Source organism: Centropristis striata, chromosome 3, assembly GCF_030273125.1.
Source record: "Centropristis striata isolate RG_2023a ecotype Rhode Island chromosome 3, C.striata_1.0, whole genome shotgun sequence".
Lineage (NCBI taxonomy): Eukaryota > Metazoa > Chordata > Actinopteri > Perciformes > Serranidae > Centropristis > Centropristis striata.
The window spans coordinates 34,466,922-34,484,946 of NC_081519.1; the positions used below are offsets into that span (position 1 = coordinate 34,466,922).

Below are 18,025 nucleotides of genomic sequence, written 5' to 3' on the forward strand. Positions count from 1 at the left end.
GACCAACAGGTCAGGATAGCAGCACAAGTGTATTTTGATAAATCTTTCAACATTAACAACATGTAAGTGTTGTTTATTAGGACATTGACTATAGACTAAATAGCTATAGCGGGGGCTATCCTTTAAGCTGAATGTATTGACCTATTTTAAAAGAAACATGTGGTAGTGACATAAGCACATATAGCTGACACATGGAAAACCTGAGATCTGGTGGTAGTGTCAGTTGACTATATTTTCTTTTTCCTCGTAGCATCTATAAGGTCAAATAGGCTGTGACGTAGGGCTGGGCATTTAATCAAATTTTGTTTTAAATTACAAATTTGGCTTCAAACTATTAAGAAAACTAGATAATTGAGTTAAAACAAATAATGTGCCACATTACACTTGCTTTGTCTTTTGTTATACATCAAATGAACCCCAGCTTTTTCTTTTACAGCGGTGCGCTTTTACCCATTTCAGTTGAGCTACTGACTGTACAGTTGTATGTTGAATATCATTTTGGGAGCTGTCAGTAGGCTGTGGGAGTGCACTAATGCAACACAGTCGATTTTATTTATTTTTAATTTATTTTTTATGATTTAAAAAATATATATTTTATGATTAATTTAAATGTATGTATTAAAATGTTTTGTCCCCCCCCCCCCCCATTTTTCCCATTAAATTCTATTTAAAGAAAATTTACTGTTAAAAAGATAGGGCTTTTTATTCCAATTTTAATATTCTCTGCAGTTTCTTTTTGCAACTTAATGTCATTTTTCTTCATGTCTGTGCATGAAAACATATCATTCAAAGTGATTAAGTAAAACTTTGTGTTTAAATCACTTTGCTTTCTTCCAAGTATCAAAGAATAAAGAGTAAATAACTTTATCGTGACTACAGCTGCTGCTCTGGTTTGCCACCTGTTGAAATTTGAGCTTGTGGCTCGGCTGCATACTCTACAGCAATGCTCATCTTCACTTGTATATGAATAAATATCTGATCTGCACTGTATGCTTGAATTATGTTTTGTGTAAACAAAATGCATGCTGTTTCTCTTGTTTTCAGGAGTGCCCCTCCCAGCTCCAAGTTCTTCTCTGTGAAGTGCACCTCCAATGTTCAGTACAGCATCAGCCCGCCGCCTCAGGAGACGTCCCACCTCTCCCCCATCCCTCTCAATGGAAACTCTGTACTACTCATCAGCATGAACCAAGCCAGTCAACATGAAAATGATAGCAAGGTAAAGCAGGACAAAGTCCAAGAAACTGATGTCATAAACCAATAAATTATACGTCTGAAATTCAGTAAATGCTGATTTATGGATGAGCAACAGCTCCTGGAAGGAAGTAAAGCTGTTTATTACTGAGAACATGCACACTCAGGAACACAGTTGAAGTCATTTCTATTTTTATCTATTTTTTGGCTGACAGTGTTTAGCAATTTGCCTGAAACAGCGTGCAAAGAAAACGGAACAATTTTAAAATGTTTCAGATATTAAATATTGTTTTAGAGCCTGAAGCCAGAAAGTCTCACTTCTAAACTAAATTGTCTGCAGTCGTTAGAGGAATTTTATGATTTAATGTAGACATTAACTAGAAATACACTGTAAAAATGTTTGTAGAAATTACAATAAAACACTGTCAAATTGAATGAGAAATAAGGCGTAAAATTAAAAATTGCATATCACCATAGTAGACACTTTTAATTACCGTAAATCAAGGTACAAAACTTTAGAAAAACTGTCAAAAACACACATCTATTTACTGTAAAAATATACAATTTTCATGTGAAATTAATGGAGAAATACGATATTGTCACAAGGACACCTTTACCCTAAAAAATAAAGGGACTACTCAGTCCAAATTACAGTTTTTGCTGATATTTACATTCATATTTACAGTAGAAGATCCAGTTCTGGCAAACACAGCTGCCAGTATTTTACCGTAAATTAAACTTTTTATTTATCCCGCAATGGGGATATTTAGTTGTCACAGCAGGTCAAGATACAGACACATTGATATAAAAACAGTTTTTTTTTCCTTAAAGTACTTTGCATTTTGCAGATATAGCACATTGGGAAAAATATATATTTGCATGTTAAATAGGTTAAACAAGTTGTTGCATGTAGTAGTATGGAAATCAATGAATACAGTTATTTAAATATATGCAGACATACACACAGTGTAGTGTAAGTTGTTTTTACAGTGTATATAAAAGTCAAACTCTCCTTAAAGTATTTTTACCATTACAGCTAATTTCAATTGTATGTCATTTTGTAAAACTAAATTATTTTTTCCCTTTATTTTAAAAGCTGTCTGTCCGGTACTATGGGGAGAATAAAGAGGTTTTGGGGAAAGCAGTCCTGCATCTGACAGCTGTTGGTAAGTTATTACTTATAACAACCAAAAGTTTGTTTAACCTTTTAACCCTGAGTTGTTCTTTTGCTAGCACAATATCACCAGAACCTTTGTGGTTTGTTTAAATGCATTAAAATCCAAACATGTATCATAAATAAACCAGTTGATTCACATAGACCAAAATTGTGATATAGAATTGTATATAAACATTGTACAGTACAATAATAGCTGTAATGTGGTATGAACCTCAATCTAGAACATGGGTCTCAATCTTGGCCAATTGAGACCCTCGTGAAGATATTTTGTGGCCCCCACCTTGATATGAAAGTTTAATGTTAGTGCGGCCCGCAAGTTTTATATGAATGGCACTTTACCGTTTTGTGTGTGGAAGGTCCCTTTAATTACTTTTTTTTGGTAATGTTGTGGTTTTTTTTAATAATTTTGTGTGTTTTTTGGTTATTCTGTGTGCTTTATTTGGTAATTTTGTGTCTTTTTTTAAAGTAATTCTGTGTATTTCTTTGGTCATTTTGTGTCTTTTAGATTTTAAAATTTTAAGTAATTTAGTGTTTTTTCAGTAATTTTGTGTCTTTCTTTGTAACTTTGTGTCTTTTTTGGTAATTTTGTGTCTTTTTTGGGTAATTTTGTGTCTTTTTTTAGTAATTTTGTGCTTTTTTTGGGTCATTTTGTGCCTTTTTTTGGTCATTTTGTGTCTTTTTTAAGTAATTTAGTGTTTTTTCAGTCATTTTGTGTCTTCTTTTGGTCATTTTGATACTGCCTCCAGCGGCCCCCAGGTAATTTGAGTTTGAGACCCCTGATCTAGAATATTACACTCTGTGATAAACAAACTGTGTGTGGTGCAGAAATATCTCTGGATGTGGATGCTGACAGAGACGGTGTTGTGGAGAAGAACAACCCTAATAAGGTGAGCTCAAAAATGTCAGATAGCTGTACAAAGTCTGACACCTAACGAAGGAGATATTTTCCCTTCTTTTCGCTTTCTGGAAGAAAATAACATGACAAGTGCAACAAACTGAGTAAACATAGCTCTGCATATTCATCATTTTGAAGTGGTCCTGCCTTCACTGTATATATCTGACTTTTTTTCTCCACCAAGATATTTATGTGAACAAATTGTCTTAAACATGTTTCAGTGTTGCATATTTTTATTTAAGTTTGATATGTGCAAGTAAATAAAACTGAGCTTTTTTTAAAAATCTATCAAACTGCAAATCACATTCGCTCATGTTTGTTGTGCTGAAAACCTGTTAGGGATCCTGGAAGTGGGGTCCTAATGGACATGGAGCCATCCTATTGGTCAACTGTGACTCAGAGCGGACCTACTGGAAGAAACCAGATAGCGAGAAGGACCACGTCTACAAAGTGTCAGGTATAATAGTACACTCAATTCTCTCTTTGTTCTCTCTGCACCATTAACTGACCACTTTTATTTGCTTTTGCGAAAGCAAACAGATTAAAGTGTTGATAGTGTATTTATGTTTGTTAGAACTACCAATCTAGAGACCTCTGTGTGACTGTAGAGGGCGGGTTGATAAAGTAGAGCTCTCAAATTACTTTGCAGTAGACAAACCAGTAGAGCTGAAATTTGATAGTAAAACCAGGAGTTTTTTTTAAATTATGTGTGCGTTGTTCCCAGTAGTTATCATAAACATTGCCATACATCAGTGGAGGAAGAAATATTCAGATCCCTTGCTTAAGTAAACGTACCAATACCACATTGTGAAATTACTCAGCTCCAAGTTAAAGTCCTGTATTCAAAACTAAGTTAAATAAAAGTACAAAAGTATCAGCATCAAAATGTACTTAAAGTATCAAAACTGAAAGTACTCGTGCAGAATGAACCCACTCAGACTGTTTTATATACAATATTTGATGTAAGCAGCATACTGTTGTCCAGTTAGGGCAGATTTTAATTACTTAATATACTTATATGTTGTTTGATTTATAAACATATGTCATCATTTTAAATTCATTGTATTTTTTTGTTAAATTTTGACCTGAAAGGTCACTAAAGCTGTCAGCTAAATGTAGTAGAGTTAAAACAGTGGTGGGCAACTGGAGGCCCGGGGGCCGCATACGACCCGCACCCTCACTTGAAGTGGCCCTCATACGTGCATTTGAGCATGAAATCTTAAAAGTGCTTTGTAAAAATGCACAAAATTACTTCTTGCAATTATTGTTCTGCTGTAAGTGGTTATTGTTGTATTTTCTTCAAACCTTTTGTATTCCTATTTATACTGTTATACATGCATTTGAGCATGAAATATGAAAAATTGAAGCCCCCTCCAGCATTTAAATTGCCCATGCCTGAGTTAGAATATTTGCCCCTAAAATGTAGTGAAGTAGAAGTATAAAGTTACATATGTAACCTCAAAATTGTACTCGCGTAAATGTACTGAGTTACATTCAACCACTGCCCCACATTGACTGGAGTATTTGGAATATATCTATGTAGGATTGAATGACCCACTTGAACACTCTTTGTGGATGTACAGATCTGAAGGACATGTCTCTCATGGTGCTGAGAACCAAAGGGCCAGCCAAGCTCCCAGAGGGATACAAGCTCACCATGCACATGTCTCAGGGGGACGCAGAGAGTGTCCGAGTCTTCATGACCAGGACCACTGGAATCAGGAACAATGCACTGCGTGAGTACAAACAGATGATGCAACGTGCATGTTTTTTAGCTCGTTAGTCAATGCACTGTGCTTTTTTCCCCCCTGAAGCTTTCTTAACAATGCTATTTTTTCCTGCCTCTGTATTTAAGCCTTGTTTATGTCCTTACTTGAGCAGAGAAACTCCTCTATGAGTCCTTCACGAAGGACTATCCACTGGTGCTGAGCAGTGAGGTGCTGTCCCAGGAGGTGCCGTACCTCGGAGGCGAAGCAGAGATGAAGTTTTATGTGGAGGGTCTCAGGTTTCCTGACAAAGACTTTGATGGACTCATCAGCATCAACCTCAGTCTGTTGGAGCCCATCAGTGCGGTAGGATCTGCAACATAAACAGTGTTACACATCTTTATTGCATCTCCTAGCATAAGTTACATATGCTGTTAAGTCATCTTTTTTAGTCAATTTAACTAAAAAAACCAATAACAATATGTTTGTTCAAAGCTTTCAACCACATATTACAGTTTCCCTCTGTTGGATTGGTTGAAAGCTCCAAACAAGATAAGATTTTCTGTAAAACCACTAATTCCAAGTCCAAGAATTAATTTTACATGCAACAGCAACAAAACTAAACTTCATGGGAATTCAAGTTTTAAATTATGTTTTTGTTAAATTGGATCACAATTGTACACTTACAAATGTTTAAACTACTTGTGAATTTGAATGTATTTGGTCACATGACGAACAGACGTCGAGACGACTGTAGCTGGAAATGCTCAGCAGCCTCTCGTGTTTTGACAGGGTCTCCCTGAGACGCCTATCTTCACAGACACAGCCATGTTCAGAGTGGCACCCTGGATCATGACACCCAACACTCTCCAGCCTTTGGAGGTGCTTGTCTGCAGGTAAGAGCACACTGATGAATAATAAAGATGATGGAGACAATAGATGTGTCAGCAGTACATCACAGTGTAACAAATTCCCTTTAATTTTTACTCATACTGCCAAGGAAATTACGCATTGAAATTATGCATATACAGTAAATGACTTACGATTCATGCTTCCTTCTTGCGGAATTCTTGACTTCTTCTTTTTTCATATATGGATATGGATAATGATGTTGGTAGTATTCTACTAGATTGTTAGTAGAATTTGAAGATTCATGAAAATGAAAATTGCAAACTATTGCTTCATGAAAACTTCTTCTTTTGTGGCCACCTTGTCAGCACTGCTGATAACTACCAGTTCCTCAAAGGAATGAGGAACCTTGTTGCAAACAGCGGATACAAGCTTAAGATTTGCCACGAGTATGTGAACAGAGGAGATCGCTGGATGCAGGTAAGAAAAGTGAAAGTATTGCATAAAAATTGTTGTAAAAATAGCAACAACTGACAAAATGTGCATGTGCATGTGTGTAACCAGAAAAAAATTGGAAACACAGTAAAAACAAAAAACTGTCTTTTCAGGATGAGCTGGAGTTCGGCTACATTGACTCACCTCATCACCGGTTTCCTGTTGTTCTGGATTCCCCTCGAGATGGAAAACTCCAGGATTTTCCATATCATGAACTACTGGTGAGACTTAATTATCTTTAAAAACACGTATTTGGAGATATAGAATGCTTCCAGAAATGGAAAAACTCCAAGAGCGGAATGATTTTGTCTCATCTTACAGTCCCCCTCCAATCAAACAAGTCTCCTGAATGTGTCTTGAGTGATGTATTTGCAGAGTCTGACAGTAGAAGTCAGTTTTGATGAATCTACTAAAGGCAGAAAGTTATTAAAGGTGTGTACCAAGCAGCAACCCCTGGACCTGGAAAGTGAAGCACATGTGAAAGTGCCATAAATCTGCATTCTTTCTAATGGCCAGCAGGGGGCGACTCCACTGGATGCAAAAACAAGTCAGACTTTAAAGAAATCTATGATAAAATGACCCTACTTCTCACTTGATTTATTACCTCAGATAACATTGTCCTCATGGGTTTATGGTCTCAATAAATATGTTTAAGTCTTCTTCGTTACAGCATGAGGTTTGTTTCGTAAGTTACCATTTTGAGGAGGTAAAGCAGGTTATGCTATAGAGAAAAATCTCTGACAAAAATTATTGTTCAAAGCAGAGTATTTTCATATTACATATGTCTTGAAATATGTCTGGAGGGGAGCTTTACCCACCTTTTTGTCCACAGGGCCCAGACTTTGGCTATGTGACGAGGGTGGCTGAGAGAGAAGATGTGAGCAGTCTGGACTCATTCGGTAATCTGGAGGTTAGTCCTCCCGTCACTGTGAACGGGAAAAACTACCCCCTGGGCAGAATCATCATTGGAGTGGCCTTCCCTACGTGAGTTTGTAACAGATCCAGGGATAAGTCCCTGACTTTATAGGGGTGTACAGGAAACAGAAGATTTGCGAACATTACTCACATCTCTCTCCTTCTTAAAGGGCAACCAAAGGAAGGAACATGACCAAAGTAGTCCAAGACTTCTTGTGGGCTCAGAAGGTTCAGGAGCCCATCGCCTTGTTCTCCGACTGGCTCCTTGTCGGCCATGTAGATGAATTCATGACTTTTGTTCCTGCGCCTGACAGAAAGGTAAATATTCTCTTATTAACAGACAGTTAGAAGACAAGGAGATGCTAGCTGTTAGCAGATGATACTGATGCTGTAGTGTGGGATTGTATAAGCTCTCAGGACAACGAGGCAGCCAGTGTTATCTTTGTCTCTTGTGCTTGGGTGCGCAGGGCTTCCGGCTGCTGCTGGCCAGCCCAGATGCCGGCTACAAACTATTCAGAGGCTTACAGAATAATGGACACGGACAGGGCAAACTGTTTGAGGGTAGGCCCTTCACTAACATATAATCAGTTGAAAATCAACCGTACAATGAGCATCTTAGCAATGAACAAACTCATCATGTCATTCTTAACACTCTGTAAATCACTTCCAAAAAGGTCTTAAAGATGAAGAACCAATAACAGTGGATGAGATACTGAATGATGAAAATCTCCAAGCTGAAAACAACTATGTACAGGTGAGTGGGGATGAGAGCTCAGACTCTAGAAAGATGATGGAAAAACTAGTTCTATCAGTGAAAATCTGGCTTTCTGATGGGGATGAATTATAATCTGCATTTTATGGCCAAAAGTATATGGACACCTGCATATTACATTTATTACTAGAGGTGTGAATCAGTAGAGGCTCCACCATACTGTTTTATCCCAATACTTGAATCGCGATACGATATCATTATGATTTTTAGCATTTTGCGATATGGTGAGTATTCTAATACAATAAAAACAAAATAAATCTGAAAATGTTTATTCACTGAAAACAAAGGTCAAATAAATCACCATGATTTTTTTTGCATAAAAATGACATCATCAATACATGTAGAAATAAGTGTCATATCACTTACCTACCTATAACCCATTTGGCTGGCCAGTTAAAAAATGTTGAAAACTTAAAAGCAGTTTTTCTCAGTTTTACCCTTTGTGTAGTTACTGCAGTTAGGCTTTGTAGGGCAGTAGAGATTCCTCAGAACTTCTAGTTTTATATGATACCAGTATCTCCTATTCCTAAAAGTGAGCCCGCTACTGCCTCAAAAAAAAAAAAACGGCCACTGGCCGTCAGAACACCAAATATTGATACTTGACGGCCATTAATTTATATTATATTGCAGCATAAAATATCTTGATACTATGCTGTATAAATTTTTTCCCCCACTTCTATTTATTACATTACAGTCTTATTGCTGAATATCTCATTCCTAAGCTAATGTGCTGCTTTAACAGCCTCCACTCTATGTGAAGGCTTCCTACTGGATTTTGCAGCCTGGCGGCAGGGATTTGTTCCCATTCAGCCACAAGAGTGATAGTGAGAGCGAGCACTGATGCTGGGCGATAAGCCCTGGCACACTGTCAGCGTTTCAGTTCATTCCAAAGGTGTAGGATGTGGGTGAGTTTGGGGCGCTGTGGCATTGCTCCACCAAATTCATCAGAAGGCCAGGCTGTGAGAAAGACTTCATCCCTTGAGACAACTTGTTTCCACTGCGCTGTAGTCAAGTTTCTTTTATTTATAGCAGGCATGTCCACACTTTTCCAGAGAGGGCCATGTGGCTGCAGGTTTTCCTTCCAACCAAGCAAAAGCACGACTGGCACAATCATTCAAACAACTGATCTCAGGGTTCAAACAGCTGAGCAATCCAATCAGCAGCATGGCCTTTTTTGGAATAGTTTTAGAGTTCCAGTCAAAAGTCTGGACACACCTTCTCATTCACTGGTTTGTCTTTGCTGCTCTGCTCTTTGCCAGATGTGTTAAAGCTCCTCATTAACAGTTCTTATACTGATGTTTTCCTACAGAAGTAGTTTGTCTTCTCTCACTACTAAGTGCCAAACTATTTGTATATTTAAACACAATGTGCTTCAGCACTCGGCGGCCCTGTTCTATGAGCTTGTGTAGCCTACTTCACAGTGAGCAGTTTTTGCTCCTAGGTGTTTACACTTCACTTTAACAGCACTTAAAGGCCAAATACCAATCTCCCCGCGCACAGAGTAAGAGGCTCGTTCCCAGGAAGTCCATAAGGGTTTTGCCACTGTCAAACTGTCAAGTGATTGAGGGCTCTCTTGTAGATATTTCAAGCTCTTTCTGCACATTTTCCATTAGCCTGTATTTCTGCAGACTTAGCCTGAGGGAAATACCCACAATTCGTAGCGTTATGATGTTAAAACATGGTGTTATCAGGGGAAGCCCGCAGGCATTAAAAAAAGGTAAACAAGCAGGATTGGTGCATGAGTGTTCAGCCTGGAATATTAAATTCACACCGAAACACTAAACATTAACAAGGACTCAAGATGGTACATAAAAACACATGAAATCAGAGGAACGAAAGCATACAGTAGGCTACATCACACACCATGCTTTGCCAAAAGAAATTTGTTTTGACAAGGTGAGCCTAGAAAATGTTAAAATCAGAGACCTCCCTATTTATTCCTTTTTGCCTGTTAAAAAGTTAAAAATGTTCTTTCCCATTCCTCTTTATACCATTTCAAGCCCTTGCAGCCTCTAGCACTCAATTAAGTCCTTTTCAGGGTTTAGGCCTTAGGGTTGAGACTGGAATTGGGCCATAATTCATGGGGGAAATCAAGCAGAACAAACATTTGACAAATTCACTTATTGGAAAGATGCCACCCTATCTACACAGATTTTGTCAACAGATATTTCTCGTGTGTGGTTGTTTTTATGGCCTTTTCAGCCATGGGTGTGTCTGAGGGAGCTAAATGTACTATTTACCAGGAGAGTCCACATATTTCTGGCCACAGAGTGTGCTTTTTATCTCCAGGCAGTAGTTTAAGAAAGGATTGTTAGTACATGGCATACTGGTACATTTTAGTGTTTTGTTTTTATTGCTAGTTTTGTGTAAACATTTCTACGCATTTATGGTTTTCAGAGTTGCTATATTCAAGGTTCATAGACTTTTTGAGTGGTCAAATTCAAGCACTTTTCAAGGACTTTCAAGGTCCATTTTCAAGCTTTTCCAGGACCTTACAATGGTTGTAAGTTGCATGTTTTAGATGAGTACTTACATGCTAAAAGGGGTACTTTAACTCAACCATACCGGCAGCAATGGTTTTACACTTTTAACAACCAAAAGTACAGTTTGCTAATCTCAATATTCAATTTATTATTTGTTTCATTGAACATGTGATTATCTATAGTCAGATTGCAAGAGAAATACAGTAAGAATTTCAAGCATTTTCAAGCACTTTATCCAAAATCCAAAAGCACCTTGAAAATACAACATTAAAATTTAAGCATTTTCAAGAATTTCGAGCTCCCGTACGAACCCTGTATATCAATAAGAGACAGACCAAGGTTACAGCATGAAATGAGCTAAAAAGAAGAAAAAAAAAGAGTGTTGTGCAATTGATGATGTCATTTTTACCACTCTGCTCTCCAGAGCTGCATCGACTGGAACAGAGATGTGCTGAAGAGAGAGCTGGGCCTGGACGATGAGGACATTATCGACCTGCCCATCCTCTTCAAGTTAGAGACAGAGGATGAGTGTGGGACCACCTACAGAGCAGTGGCTTACTACCCCGACATGGTGGGTTCAGACATACTGCTCCTTGTTTAAGAAGCATTAAAGCATGATGTAAGTGAATCTGATAGCACTGCTGCGAGTCTCACGGTCTGTCACATCTGTTTCCAGGTGAACATGATTGTCCTGGGGAAAAATCTGGGCATCCCGAAGCCTTTTGGCCCCAAGGTGAACGGACGCTGCGCCCTGGAGACTGAGATGTGCTCCCTGATGGAGGGCCTGGGCCTCAGCTGCACGTTCATCGACGACTTCGCCTCCTACCACAAACTGCTGGGAGAGGTGCACTGCGGCTCCAACGTCCGCAGGGAAATGTTTGACTTCAAGTGGTGGAACCTGGAGATGTGAACGTAGACTGAACAGTGGGTGTAGATAAGTTAGAGGGGCTTGAGGGGTTGCAAAACACTAGATTTTGAAAGAAAATATTAGCACATTGACCTAACTTTTTGTCAGAAGAGATATCTTTCTTGTCAAAGCCTTACAGTAGCTCTAAAGGCATGAAATGCATCATTTTCTGCTTAATCATTTTGCAGCATATGCCACTTTTTCTCCAAAGTACTTGCACAGCAACCATCATCACTAAGGAAGAATTACTCCAGGCATGTGATCTATTATGCATCTTCATCTTTATTAAACATTTTTGTTGGCTTTATTTACAAAAAGGATGTAAAGCAATATTTACAAACATGTCTTTTGAACAAGGGCTTAAGCAGACTGTTGACAATAACATAAATACAATCATTTGAATCGAGCACATAGAAGATTCGCTCCCAATCTTGTTGTGGTTTGGGCCGTCAGTTGGCATACAGTGCAAGCACAGTTAGATGAATGGTACCACATGTTGATGTGCTATAATAATACATAGCCACAAGAGGGCGCTCTTCATCTACTCAAGCATTTCCACAAGTCCAGAGGAAAATAATTTCAAATCGCTTCTTTTCATGAACCAAATTAAAGGGCTGCAATACACATTTGTGTACCAAAAAATGTATCTTTATATGTTTTCTATGCCATATTTCTGTAAAGTCAAATGCAAAATATTGTGATTTGTAGCTATAAACAGCTTGATGGATACAGTGTTTTGCATTTGGTCCAGTGTCTTAAACCTTTTGTACTTTTACAAAGTGTAAATGCTGTCTTTAATTCACCCTCGACAACAAATCTCATGTCTGCTTCAGGCATATCGCTGAAATAAAACAACTCCATGTATCATTTTTTCCCTTCATAATAAACTGAAGACAGGAAAAAGCTTCTCCGCTCAGGACAGGTGAGCTGTTTCAGACTTGTCTGTTGTCGACACAGTACCACCATTCATTGTGGCAGATATGTATAAATAAATACACGTCCGCCTAGTTTTACATTCAAGCCTGCTGGCAACGCAGTGCCTTTTAAATATGACCGTCCTTCAAAGCAGCTCCCGCGACACAATCATTAGAAAGGCAACTTCAAGACGAGTCACAGTGTAATTCGTATTCGGCATTAAATTAGGTTTCTCAAAAGGTCAGCATTTCGAACTAACTCAAAATGTAGTGCTTCGCTCACTTACATATGTTACACTTTACAAATAAAGTAGGAAACTGTGGCATTTGGCTCTCTATCAGCAATGTGCACTGCATCTGGAGATGTTGGCTGGTTTTCAATAAAAACACAAATCACAGGGACAACACCTCTATGTCAAGCATGGCACTGGTGTACAGAGGAGGAGGTTTTTGGCAAGCAGATTTACACCATGCACAGAACCGTTGTATACACACACCTGCACAGAGACATCAAATCAACAAGTGGTGTGTGACAAGAGAGTTTTGGAGACAAAGGTCTTAACAGCAGTACCTTGAAATGTGGACTGAGGATGCATGTCGCTGGTTGGGGCACTACAGTAATTACGCCTTTAGCATCGTCTACAGTTATGTTAAAATATTCCTTTTTTTTCTACAGATTTACTGTTATACAATAAGATTCTGATTTTAGAAAACTGCAGATGCATTTTTCTGTGGTATATTTCACACCTTCCCCCACCTAAGAGGAAGACGATGCTATCACAGCCACCAACAACATTGACAGATTTACCCAAGCTGTCGTAAAACATGACAAATATCCACGGCAGAATACTCAGAAGAAGAAGAATAGATCATCAATAAAACACAAAAAGTGGCCTGACAGACAGCCAAACACACGGTACATTAAAGTTTAACCCATGTACATTATCACAGTGGGGTGTGAGGTTGACATTAAAAAAACATTTCCCTCTCTAGTGCAACTCTCTTCTCTATAGACTAAACAGACACCAGCTGTTTGATTCTTCACTCTTTTAGTCACAAGATTAAACCCCAGTTTCAAATCCTGATCTGTTTAAGAGGACACGCACTATTTGAGTGTTTACAGTAAGAATCAGGTCTCAGAGCTTACTGGCCTGAAGAATGAGCAGGCAGACAGATTTATCCCAGCCAGCTGACGGATGACAGTCACGACTGATGCTGCATGGGCATGGGAGGTTTTTTTTTTTTTTTTAACCTTTTCTGTTTGAGCATTTAAGGAGTTTCCACATGGAGGCGGAATGAGGGCGATACATGTCCATGGAGCTGTGTGTCTGTCATGACAGGCAGCAGATCCATGCCAAACATACAAAGGAAGATCTGTCAGTCTCTCGATCCGGCTTCTAAGTCCGCTTCCTCTTCTGCCTCAGTGGTGGAGTTCACATGCCCTTGGCTCATTTTTGGCAAAAGATGCCTCCTATGGGGATGCTGAGACAAAGGAGAAGAAATGGGGCAGACATAAAGGAGAATCAGGTGAATAAAGGGTTAAAATGTGACAAGTAAAAGAAATGTTGAAAAGGGAAAAAATCTGAGTTTAACAGTCTTTGAATAGGCTTAAGATGATAACATTATGTCTAACCTGAAAATGGACGTTGATGCAGTGATCAGGATTGTGGCTAACAGTTCTGCATACAGACGTGGAGAGAAGGAAAAGTTAATATCAACAACATAAAAAAAAACAGAGTAGCTTTCCAAATAAAGGTGTTGTGATCTGCCAAATTCCGACTTTCCATTTTAAGGTCATTCAGACATCTTTTTAACACTGAAGGTGATGTCATTGTTAGACTATCGAGTCTGGATCACAAATGGTTGGTTTCATGCCCTGACAAGTGTCGTTCACATTTTCGTTTCTTATTTTAAAAGATAGGCTACATGGTGTCAAGACTGATATATCCGGCATTTTTTTTAATGTACCACAGTAAGACCATATTGATGGCTAATCAAAAAGAGGCTGAATTAAGCTAAAAACCTGTCACTCTAAGCAGCCGTGCCATTAATCAAGCTGAACTTTTAGCATTTATATAATTTTAACAAGTGGGTTAAATTAAAATAAATCCCATGTACAAATGTCATTCATTCATTATCCTTAACCACTTATCCAAATCAGGCTGTGGGGGGCTGGAGCCGATCCCAGCTGGCATTGGGTGAGAGGTACACCCTGGACAGGTCGCCAGAACTGCAGTTATTGGCACTTCTTTACTTACTTTATTAATTTAGAAATTCAACTTCTACATTTCACCAATCCTTTTTACACACAAGTGAACACACCATGCAACACCGTGCAGCACTGTGTGGGGGGGTTAGGTGTCTTGCTCCATTCATTGGCCTATCAGTCCTGGGATTCAAACCGGCAGCCCTCTGATTACAAGCCTGATTCCTAACCTCTAGGCAACGGACTTCGTTCAGGACTTCATTTCAGTCACAGAGGTTTCCGCTTGATAGTTTGACAAGAAATTTGGTACAGACAATCATGTTGCCTCAGGATGAATTGTAATAACTTTGGTGATCTCTTAACTGTCCATCTAGCGCCACCACTGGGTCAAAAATGTATTTTGTCCAATACTGTAGTTGAACAGATATTCCCATGAGCCTCAGATGTACTTTTATTAGTGCAGGTTACAAAATATCAGCATAATAACAAGCTGAACTGAGATGGTAAAAATCATACCTGTGAAACATCAGCATGTGAGCATTGTCGTTTAAATATGTTACCATGGTGACATTAATTTAGCTCAAAGCACTGCTGAGCCTCACGACAGCCTCACAGAGCTGCTAGCATGGCTGCAGACTCCAGTCTCGTCTTGTTAATGTACTGACTTGTCTGGTCGATGTAAAAAAAGGCCCATCACATGTTCCCAAAACTCAAGGTGACATCTTAAAAGCCAACATGAAACCAAAAGGAAAGAAGAAGCACATTTTCACATTTGAGCTGAAAGTATTGAATATTTGGTCTTTTTACTCAATAAATGACCAGAGGGACCATCCTTCCCGGTGACTTTGTAAAACATGGAGTAAAAGCATCTGAGTGTCACCTAATGACTGATGACAAGCAGTTTGTCTCACCGATGAGAACTTGTGCTCCTGCGAGGGGCGCTCTGTCTTGGGCCGGCTGTCTGTCCCTTTCGGCTCCGACGTCTTCACTCCGTCCGGTTGCTGCTGAAGACGAGAAGCTGCTGGGAGGGAGGCGGCAGATGCGTGGCTGTCACGGTTAATAAACTCAAGCACATAATGCTGCCAGCTGTTCTAGACTAAAAAGGATATCCCAGCATGCAAAAGATTAAAACAGTTCAGAATGAATCATCAGTGGTAGAAAAAAGAAAAACACCCTAAAAAAAAGTCTGCAGCATAACAGAAGTTGAGTGGGAATTGCAGATAAGTTTGCAATGCTGCACTTTTGAGGCAAATATACTTCATTAATTTGTGGTGTTGGCAGGGAGCTCCGCTGGGTGCAGCACAGGTGAAGTTCATCACTCACGGTGGTCCGATATTAATTGCTCGGGAAGCAGAGAGGGTTATTCTTACATCTGCCCGGCTAGATTTTCCCCAGGACGACCTTTGGTAACTTGCCTGTTCCTCACACCTCCAGGCTACCACTGACCCAGTAATATGACCCCCTCTCTCCTAAACTCACCTGGAAAACTTCCCTGGCTGGTACTGCACGCACTGTCCTCCGCTGCAGAGCTGTACACAAACGACTCTCCCTTGAGTGGCGTTACACATGACACACTTTCCTGTTGGAGGGGAACAGGAGTTAGTTTTTACCAACAATGTACAGCAAGGAAAGGCAAAATCATAGCTCTGTGACTGTATTTGCATTTCTCTCTTTCCTCTCTTTTTGATGCAAAATGGTGCAAGTGAAAGAAATGGATACACACATTAATATGTATTACTATGCGATACATTTTGAGACCTGTCAGCATGAGGATACAGTGAAATCCATCAAACCTTCTCTCATCCTTTGTTTCAATTTTTTTAGTAGCAGATAAGGAGCATGTAGAATATTTTCTCTCTCAGTAACAATGAAGGAAATATTAACCCCTCCTGTTATGTTGCGGGTCAAATTGAACCATTCCAAAGTTTAAAAAATCTAAAAAGCAATCATTACTGTACTCTTTTATAAAAAGAAAAACATTTAAAATAAAAAATAAAAAAAAACTCAAATTCCTGAAAAACGATTGAATTTTATATGTAGGTCTTTCCAATGTACAAAAAAAAAGTTTTTTATGCATTTTTTAAAATGGAAAATGAGTGAATTATCCTCATTGAACCATGATCTGTGAGAGGTAAAGAACATCATTGCACTAAATATTGATTGAAATGGTTAGTAATGGAATTAATGATGAAATATAAACAATGTTTATTTGGATTTTTTAGTCCCAGACACTTTTGGATAATTAATGCCCCAAGACAGAAGGGTTAAATATGTCATTCTGCTGTTTTGTTTTAGGGAAGTGGCATGCTCTTTCATCATGAGTTAGCTCCCCGCCTTTCTCCACCCACCAGTCCAGTGTCGTACTCGTCCTCCGCCTCATGCTCCTCCACCACGCTGGCGAAGCTGCTGGCGTTAGACGAGGAGCGGGAAAGGTCTTGAGCCTCGGGGATGGACGGCGCCCTGCAACACATCACCAAACTGCACACCTGGGTCACTCTGACCGCACAAACACCTGTGTTTTCAATATGCTGACTGAATCAAAAAGCTGTTTTCTATCTTTGGATTTATTACTTTTCCTTCCAAAAGTCGGAATAATTCATCCTCTTCATTTCACAGCGCCTCAGGTGGCACTTTAAGCAAAGAGACAATACTGTGTTTGTTTCTATCTCAGGTTGCGTAATCTTTTAAGCTCTTCAGTAGCTTATGCAACTCTCTAAATGAGCTCTATTTGAGGCTAAGCAATAGTTAAGCAAAACTTACAGCATATCACATCAGGTCAAGTGGAGCCTTTAAAGGAATATTTCACCTTCAGAATGATCATTTTGTTTCTCAAATTTCTCACCCTGTGTTAAACATATGACAAACAAAGAATCTAAAAACAGAGATAATTCTGAATTGAGGTAACTATAGCAAGAATTACCTCTGTTTTTAGATTCTTCGTTCATCGTGGAGGCATTCAGGGTAACACAGGGTGAGTCATTGATAATACAATACAAGTTTATTACTTATCAACCCATCCAAAGGATCCACCACAGCTGAAATACATGTTAATGTCTGTGAATATAATACAAAATACGACTATATAATGAATCTAAATAATAGTCACCTGTTCTTAGTAGCAAGGAATTCTGGAGAGCTGTGATTGGACGAGTTGTCTGACTTGTTTTCCTGTGAAAAGTGGTAGCCCTCTGGTGTTCTCTGGGCGCTGGGTGACACCTCTCGGCTTCAGGACAGGGATGGAGATTGACACATGATATTACTGTAAGTTAATTATTTCAGATGGTAACACATTATGCAAACTCTTAATTAATGTGTTAACACATTGATATCATCTGAAAATGTGTGGCAGGATCTGAAGAAGAGGCCCTTTAAATGCCACAAACCACCTCTGTCAGGGAGTGTTTGGTTTGATTTATTGTTTGTTTGTCAGCATGATTATGGAAAAAATGACTGACCTGATCTTTATGTAACTTAGAAGAAGGGTGTAGCATGGGCCAAGGAGGAACATCCTTACA

General features: G+C 39.0%; 2 protein-coding genes across 4 annotated transcripts in view; one reads left to right on the forward strand and one right to left on the reverse strand.

Moving 5' to 3' along the window:
- The window catches only part of padi2 (peptidyl arginine deiminase, type II), a 20,302-nt gene extending 8,020 nt beyond the window's left edge, over positions 1-12,282 (forward strand). For both annotated transcript variants that reach the window (XM_059330158.1, XM_059330159.1), the window contains 15 exons: positions 1,045-1,216; positions 2,288-2,357; positions 3,194-3,255; positions 3,603-3,720; positions 4,847-4,999; positions 5,145-5,335; positions 5,762-5,865; positions 6,187-6,298; positions 6,427-6,534; positions 7,146-7,297; positions 7,399-7,546; positions 7,696-7,789; positions 7,903-7,982; positions 10,908-11,054; positions 11,160-12,282. In XM_059330158.1, the coding sequence (XP_059186141.1) occupies positions 1,045-1,216; positions 2,288-2,357; positions 3,194-3,255; positions 3,603-3,720; positions 4,847-4,999; positions 5,145-5,335; positions 5,762-5,865; positions 6,187-6,298; positions 6,427-6,534; positions 7,146-7,297; positions 7,399-7,546; positions 7,696-7,789; positions 7,903-7,982; positions 10,908-11,054; positions 11,160-11,393 (1,945 nt within the window). In that variant the 3' untranslated portion in view covers positions 11,394-12,282. The remainder of the gene's footprint in view (positions 1-1,044; positions 1,217-2,287; positions 2,358-3,193; positions 3,256-3,602; positions 3,721-4,846; positions 5,000-5,144; positions 5,336-5,761; positions 5,866-6,186; positions 6,299-6,426; positions 6,535-7,145; positions 7,298-7,398; positions 7,547-7,695; positions 7,790-7,902; positions 7,983-10,907; positions 11,055-11,159) is intronic.
- A 647-nt stretch (positions 12,283-12,929) lies between these two features.
- The window catches only part of rap1gapb (RAP1 GTPase activating protein b), a 147,780-nt gene continuing 142,684 nt past the window's right edge, over positions 12,930-18,025 (reverse strand). For both annotated transcript variants that reach the window (XM_059330157.1, XM_059330156.1), the window contains 6 exons: positions 17,617-17,733; positions 16,859-16,988; positions 15,990-16,089; positions 15,422-15,531; positions 13,938-13,983; positions 12,930-13,786 (listed from right to left, as the gene is read on the reverse strand). In XM_059330157.1, coding sequence (XP_059186140.1) covers positions 13,975-13,983; positions 15,422-15,531; positions 15,990-16,089; positions 16,859-16,988; positions 17,617-17,733 — 466 coding nt within the window. In that variant the 3' untranslated portion in view covers positions 12,930-13,786; positions 13,938-13,974. The remainder of the gene's footprint in view (positions 13,787-13,937; positions 13,984-15,421; positions 15,532-15,989; positions 16,090-16,858; positions 16,989-17,616; positions 17,734-18,025) is intronic.